Source organism: Equus przewalskii, chromosome 2 (genome assembly GCF_037783145.1).
Source record: "Equus przewalskii isolate Varuska chromosome 2, EquPr2, whole genome shotgun sequence".
Taxonomy (NCBI): Eukaryota; Metazoa; Chordata; class Mammalia; order Perissodactyla; family Equidae; genus Equus; species Equus przewalskii.
This window is the reverse complement of record NC_091832.1, coordinates 60429469-60437562: the sequence shown is the minus strand read 5'-3', so window position 1 is coordinate 60437562 and position 8094 is coordinate 60429469. Positions and strand designations below refer to the sequence as shown.

The 8094-nt window shown below is 39.8% G+C and overlaps 1 protein-coding gene across 1 annotated transcript; it reads right to left on the bottom strand.

The window, feature by feature from the left end:
• Positions 1 to 3587: 3587 nt before the first annotated feature.
• On the bottom strand, positions 3588 to 5577 carry DEFB135 (defensin beta 135). The gene is made up of 2 exons (XM_070607642.1): positions 5419 to 5577; positions 3588 to 3848 (listed from the first exon to the last, which is right to left on the bottom strand). The coding sequence occupies exons 1-2, from the start codon at positions 5474 to 5476 to the stop codon at positions 3679 to 3681; spliced, it is 228 nt and encodes a 75-aa protein (XP_070463743.1). The 5' UTR covers positions 5477 to 5577; the 3' UTR covers positions 3588 to 3678.
• Positions 5578 to 8094: the final 2517 nt, after the last annotated feature.

The window sequence follows — 8094 nt, the reverse complement described above, 5'->3', positions numbered from 1 at the left end:
TTTAAAAAGAAAATTAAACATACAGCTACCCTATGATGGAGAAATTCCACCCATAGGTATATACCCAAGAGAAACAAAAGTTTATCATCACAAAAAGATTTGTACAAGAGTGTTTACTGAAGCTTTATCATGATAGACGAAAAGTAGAAACAGCCAAGAAGTGGATTAAGAGGAGAATGGATAAGCAAGATGCACTAAAGTCATACAATAGAATGCTACTCAGCAATAAAAAGGAGTGGACTATATACACAAGAAAAATCATAGAAGGACCTAAAAATATTATCTAAGTGGAGGGAAAATCCTTACACAACAGAATACAGACTCTAACAATACCGTCTCTATTAAGTTCTAGAGGGGGCCGGCCCCGTGGCCAAGTGGTTAAGTTCGCTCACTCCATTTTGGTGGCCCAGGGTCTCGCTGGTTTGGATCCTGGGCATGGACACAGCACCGCTTGTCAAGCCATGCTGAGGTGGCGTCCCATATGCCACAACTAGAAGTACCCACAACTAAAAATACACAACTATGTACCGGGGGGCTTTGGGGAGAAAAAGGAAAAATAAAATCTTTAAAAAAAAAAAAAACTTCTAGAATAGGCAAACTGAACTGATGGCTAATATAAAACATAACAAGGGCTGGCCCTGTGGCCTAGTGGTTGAGTTTGGCGCATCCCACTCTGGCAGCCCAGGTTCACAGGTTCAGATCCCTGGCATAGCCTATACCACTCATCAAGCCATGCTGTGGCAGTGACCCACATATAAAATAGAGGAAGATTGGCACAGATGTTAGTTAGGACCAATCTTCCTCAGCAAAAAAGAAAAAAACATAACAGCAGCTGCTGCTCAGAAAATAGAAAGTTGGTGGCAGATACCAGCTGCAAAAGGGTATGAGGGAACTTTCTGGAGTGATGTAAATATTTGATATCTTGATATGGTTTAGATTACATAGGTATATGGATTTGTCAAAGCTCTTCAAATGGTACACTTACAATCTATGCATTTAATTGTATGTAAATATGTTTTCAAAGCAAAAGGAAACTCTTGAACTCTAATACCACGCTGAAGTAGTTCAGGACAAGTGTACTGATAGCTGTACATTACTTTGAAATGCATCCAAAAAATTGGATGGATTGGTGGATATATTTTTTTACATCCATAGAAATAAGTTCTTTGTCTGCAGCTGGAGGGCTGGGATATTGGCCTTAATCCATTGACATAAGTTCAGTTGTCTGTGGAAAAGGGGATGAAAAGGAGAAAATTTTTGTGAAGATTCCTGAAAGGAGAGAGGAATGTGGAGTCAATAGAATGGTATCTCTTTCCCTTCCAGGCCACATAAACATCTGCCTGAGTCCTATGCAGAAAGAGATTGCAGGAAGTAGCAAAAAAAGTTGTTTTCAAAAGGAACTCCGCGAGACCTGAGACCATGAGCAGCATTGATTTGATGCCTAGGTGATGAAAAAAATATAGAACAGTGGTATTTACCTAGCTCAGCCTGGCTCAGTGAATCCTGCAGGGAATGTGGTAGCCCTTTCTTTTGCCCCAAAGAATAGGGCAGCACCAACCCCAGTGGCAGCTATAGAGAGAAGATCTCACCTTCCAGTCAAATTCCTAGTAGCAGAAACCAACACAAGGACCCAAACAAGAAAAGCATGAAAAAAAATTTAGGGAGGTCACATAAGACATATCCAAGGGCTCTCAGCAGTAAATGAGTGATTTGAGGTAGACAAGATGAGAAAGCACAACCCAGTACAATTATAACTCCGTTGCTATTCAGAGGCTTGATGAAACTCATGTATCATAGATGGCTACTAAGTTAGAAAAATTAAGACTAGCCTCTTTTAATCTACTGTATTCCACAAACACATACACACCAAATGAGCCCAAAATGGCAAACACTAAAAAAAGAAGAAAAGAAAGGGCTCTGTTTTTTTATTGTAGTAGATAAGACAGGAACCACCTACCTAAGTAGTACTACCTACTCTCCCCACCTGAGCAGGACACTCTCAGAATAGATGTAGATGATGGCAGGAGTGATGGTAATGACCTTGAAACATGACTTGGCTGTGTATATAATCGCCATTGAGCTTTTCATAGAAGAGCCAAACGAGTCTGGTTCAGTCTTAGGATGTAATCTGCACAGGATGGGTGCTTCACCCATCACAGCAGTCAGTGTTTGTTTAAAGCTCCAAACTTTGATAGTGTCCTCCACCAGGAGTTTCCCCATCAGGAGCAAATCAGTGCTTCCTATCCCCGTCATACTAGAAAAACCGTTTCTCTCTCATTGGCTTAATTCTTCCTAAAACCTATTCAAAAAAGAAGGGACCCGAATCATTATTAACTTGAATAATTTATCTTCCTTATGATGATGAAATTTAATAATATTTAAGAGTCGAAACATTTTATGGCCTTGTCAAACAAAACAGTACAAAATTTCTCTAACTGAACATTGTAAACTACAACACACTCCATATTTAAACTTAAATATTTTCTTTTTTCTAATTTTTATTTCTGTTTTTATAGCAGTAACATTGGATTATAACATTAAATTTAAATATTTTCAATACAAATTTTACTTCATTCTGTCCAATGTCAAAAAATGAGTGTTCCTGAGGAGGATCCCAAGTAGAAAAAGTTAGACAATCTAACACAAAAGTGGATGAAAGTCTTGAACAGGTATATCACAAATAAGGATATAATAAGGATATGTAAATAGCCACTACACATGTGAAAAAGTGCTCAGCTTCATTAGGCATCAGTGAAATGCAAATTATATCACCATATGCCATCACTTTATACCCTCTAGAATGGGAAAAAAAGGCAGAAAATATTAGTTGTGGAAAAGGACATAAAGCAACAGGACCTCTCAGACACTAGGTGCGAATATAAATTGCTACAGCCAAATTGGAAGACAATTTGACGATATCTACTAAAACTGAACATACACGTGGCCAAATTCCACTTCCAAGTACATACCAACAGAAATACTTGCATATAAGCCTCAAAAAACATGTATAAGTATGTTTATCACAGCACTATTTAAAAGATCCCAAAACCAGATACTACACAAATAACCATCTAAACTAGAATATTCACATAAATTGTGGTATATTCCCCGATGTAATACTATGCAACATTGAGAATGAATAAACTACAATTACATCAAACAACAGAAATAAATGTCATAAAAATGATTTAGCTTAAAAGAAGCCAGACACAAATGAATATCTACTGTATGATTCCATTTATGTAAAGCTCAAAACCAAGTACCAAGATTTATGCTATTTAGAAGTCAGGGTAGAGATTATCCTTCATGGAGTAGCGAGTGGTAGTGACTGAGATATTGTAATATTCTTTTTTTCATCTGGGTGCAGGTTCCATAGGTGCATTAAATTTGTGAAATTAATGTCGCTTATGATTTGTACTTTTTTGATTGTATGGCATACTTCAAAAAAAGTTTTTAGGAAATTTTTAATAAGGAATAAGTTAAAAGAAAAGAACAATACTGATGACAAAGAATTATCCAAAAGATTATTTCCAAAGGAGAGACAATGCATGCTTCTGAATAAAGAGAAACACAGCAGACACAGAAACACTGATTGGCTAAAGCCTTCGTTTTAATGGAATGATGCAACTGAGGAGGATCTGGGTACCCAGAGGAAATCAGCAGGAACCTCAGATACCACTATTTCCCAACCAGTGGAGGTAAATCCTTTGCGCTAATACAACACAGAGTTGCAGTATCACACAAAATATGGTATACTTCTTTTTTTGCACATGATCTCTTGCAAACACCTTTCAATCGCCAGCATGTAGAATAGATTCTTCTTATGTACATATTTAATCCACTTCTAACTGCCAACAAAAACAAAGGTAAATGTACAATGTCCTACAGGGTCATGATGCCATAGATAAATTAGATTGAAGTGTATATTTTATAACTTATTAATGGCAAATTGGATAGGATCAAAACATCTCAGTCATGTTATGGCTAGATACCCCTTTTTCAGTTGCTCTTAAGTTATTTTCCAGAGACCCTATTATGAGTCATCAGTTCCCATGGTCCCCACTTACACAAATCACTAACCAACCATGTGCAGGTAACAGAGTTCAACAGATACAGCTTGGGACTATTTGCTGTGGAAAGAATATTTAGAACTCAGAGTAGTCCCAGGAGTTGCAGAGGCCCCATACCAGGAGGCTTGCAGGGTCTGGGATAGCACCAAGTCAGTCTGAGGTTATCAAAGTGTTGGCTTGAAGAAGGAAAGGTCACTAACCTAGAATTACAGAAGCCCATGCTTCTAGCCCTGCATTCCTAATAACTTTCTATGTGACTTTTAACCAAATGCGCTACTACCTGCCTTGGCTTAATCACAGGGTACTTGAAAACATCCAATGGGATAATGAGTGTGAAATGGTTTGAAATACCTGAAACACATATCTAAATCCAATGCTGGTCTTTTTCCTAACCTTAAGACCTGGGCACTTCTGGAAGCTGAGGGGTGGGGTAGAAGTGGTAGGAATGCAGTTTAAGAGGGTGAGGGTGGCTCTGAGTCACTGTAATAAATTACCCACCTTCGTGTGCTAAGCCTTAACAGTCTCTCCACCCAGCCAGCCCAGGGACTACCTATTGGGCCTTTGTGGTGTGAGAACAATCAGTGTGGTATGACCAAAGGCTATTGGGAAGCAAAGTAGCGTGCTGTGTACCTGTTAGCCCTGGAACACCTCTCTGAGACAAAGGAGTCCAGTGGAGACACAGTGCAAAGTGTGATGCCAAGGGTAAAAGATTTATGCAGATCCCAGAAAACCACAAGCAAAGCAGTTTTTGAGAACCTCCATTTTAGTGACTTAAGTGGACCCTTCTCAGTGTTATCAAGTTGCTGGCTTCTGTCCAGTGGATGTAAATTCCAACTGTACGAACTGATGTTCCATAGGATCCCGTGATGCTATGAGTTAATATATTTGAACAACCAGCTTTGTTTGCTGATTCTTTTCAGCATCAAATTTGCCTTGGTTTCTAAATGTGTGAAAAATAATCTGGGTAATTGACAGGAGTGCAAGTTCTAAGAGTCCTAAAGGAACGGCTTCCTTCCCAGCCCCAAATCCTACCTGTCCTCCAAAGGTCTCATGCTTTTGCTCTACCCCACTTTTGCCAGTAACATTAATCCAACTTTCCCTTCAAACCTCACAGACTCCCTGGACCAAAATCCAGAACGAGTGTCTTCTCTGGAGACACTTCCTGTTATGTGTTCCTAGCATCTACTCTCCATTCCCTGGAGCAGCCCAAAGTGTCCATCTCTACTCACATCCCTCCCTGTTTCAGCTTCCTTTGTCCAAGCCCTGCCTCCTTCTCACTCTTATAGAACCTCACTCCCTCTCTCCCTTCACTGTGCCTAATTTCACAGCGATGGGAATTCCATTTTACCTGGTGGAACATAGGAGAGCAAGACAAGGATCACAAGGACCGAGAGTAAGCTCCTCATAGCTGAACCAATCAGCAAAAAGACAGCTGAGAGGCAAGGGAGAGTCACTCTATATGTAGCTCTCAAGAGATGAGGAACTGCGTGGCTAGTGAACCTTTTAGGAACAAGAACATCTGCTTGCTCCACTGAGCAGTCCAATGAACTAAAGGTCTGACTTTGAACGTAACATCTCACCATTAAAATACACTTCCCTTCCCAAGTGCCACTTGCATGCTGGCAACTGAATTCACACTGTGTGAACAACCCTATTCTAGGTCTTGGTAGGGTACTGTGTATGTATCTTTGTACCTTCATTGTACATCCATTTAACAAATGCCTATAGTGTGAACAGAACTGTAAGGCTACCTTGTGTAGTTGATAAAGTGTTTTCAATAGTTGTTTCCAATCTCTCTCTCTCTCTTCTCTCTCTCTCTCTCTCTCTCTCTCTCTCTCTCTCCACACACACACACACACACACACACACACACACACCCAGGTAGATATTATTCTCCCATTTTAAAAGCAAAGAACATAAGGCTCAGGTGGAATAAATGACTTTCCCAAGTTCACACAGATTGTAAATGTCAGCAACATAACTCATACATACATTTTCCTGACTCCTGTATGCAGAAGAATTAAAGGATGGCCGGCCCAGTTCTAGTGTACCTGCAATCTATTTAGGGAAATAAGATGTTCCCAAAAAGCATGATCAAATCCCTATAACACCATCAACATGAGTCTGGAGAGCACACTGAGTCTTACAGCTCCCCACTGAGCAGCTGGTACATGCCAGACCATGTGGAATAGACAAAGAATTTATGATAGAACTCTCGGCTTTGAGGGACTGAAGGTCAACAGAGCTTGACAGTTTACAAAGTGTTTTAAGCTTTACAAAAGCTCTATCTGATATTGTATGAATAATATAGAACCCAGAATTAGACAACCTGAGTTCTGATCTTGACTCAGCTTGATGAGCTTTCAATAAAGCACTTGCTTCACCTCTCTAAATGTCAGTTTTCTCACCTGTAAAATAGGTTGCACACCATCAGTGCTACCTATCACAAAAGCTTGTTATGAGGTCAAATGAAGCAATTATTGTGAAAAGTCCTTATAAAATGTATGTTTACCAGGCTATCAGACCATATAACAGAAGAAGACACTTAAAAATAGAGGTGGTAGAGGTAGTACTCCTCCAACTAGAAAGTGGAAGAGCCAGTACAGGAGCCAATTCTTTCATCACACTGACCTGTGTTTTTTTCATCATATAAAATATATATGCAGTTTGTGATGTCGTTGAGATTACATATCTGTGGAAGGCTCATAAAAGGACTGCAGAACAAAAAATCAATAAGTAGAGAAAGAGTGGAATACATGAGTTTGGAGGACCCCAAAGGGATATTTCAAGTGAGCACAAGTACACTGAGGGACACACCCCTGAGGACTACTTTCTAACCTGGAGCATTAGGTACAGCCAGATCTGCATTCTTTCACCTCATCTGGCTCTGATCTCCTCTTATCCAACAAACCTCCTTGGCCCTCAACTCTACTCCTTCCAATGTTCCCTCCAGAACCCCAATTCCTTCTACTTTACATTTTCTCCCCAGCACACCCTTCCACTTCTGTGTCCCAGTGAAATGCTGAGTTCTCCTCTGAGGAGACTGCTTCCTAGCAGCACTTGGTGATTGGAGGCTGTTCATCTGCTGAGACTCCACACACCATGGGACAGACAAGCAGCATTTCACAATCTTGTAACAGTCCCATGCTATTTACAGAACAATATCAGACATGATCCTGATACATCCTTTCCCTCACCCCACCCACATTGAATTGTTCATGAAATCTTACCAATTCTACCTCCAAAACATAGCTCACACTCATCCGTTTCTTGCCATCTCCACCACCACCACACAATTTAAGGCATCACCATCTGACACTAAACTAATTAAATGACCTCCTAACTGGTCACCCAGATCATTTTTACATATTTACCATTCATCATTCTTGCAGAAACCAAAATGACCTTTATAAAACTGAAATTGGATCATGCATTTTCCCTGTGTAAAAGCTTTCATTGGCTTTCTATTGTGCTAAAGTAGAAACTGCTTATATAGATGACAAGGTCCAGCCTGATCTGGCCTGTGGTTGCCTCTCCCAGACCAACTCCTCTCATTCGTCCACTCACTCACTGTATTCCACTCTACTGGATTTTACTTTTCTCAAACATGCTCACCTCAAAGCTTTCACATATGCTGTTCACACCTCCTGGAAATCTGCATCACCCTCTCCCAATCTTCACCTAACATTTACTCATTTCAAAGGATAGTATCAGTCTCTTCCACAGAATGAATTTTCCTCAACGTTCCCCACCTAAATTATATTCCCCCTCATTAATTTCTCTCATAGGATCTTTTTTCATCATTAGCTGTTACAATTGGAGCACTAAAATATTGGAATTCTATACTTCTGTGTTTATGTTTTTCTTGATTTAATATTTTCTTCCTCCACTTGACCATAAGCTCAATGAGAGCATGAACTATCACTTACAAATGACATCATATCAACTAAATCCAAATTTTTTCTAGAACACTGTACTAGTTTCCTAAGGCTGCAATAACAAAGTACTACAAATTGGGTGGCTT

What these genes read in the sequence shown, in the direction of transcription:
- DEFB135 (XM_070607642.1), bottom strand. Translation starts at nt 5,476, where the DNA reads ATGAGGAGCTTACTCTCGGTCCTTGTGATCCTTGTCTTGCTCTCCTAT. An exon ending in GCTCTCCTATGTTCCACCAG is followed by an intron (nt 3,849 to 5,418) that starts GTAAAATGGAAT and finishes TTTTGTTGGCAG; the next exon opens with TTAGAAGTGGATTAAATATG.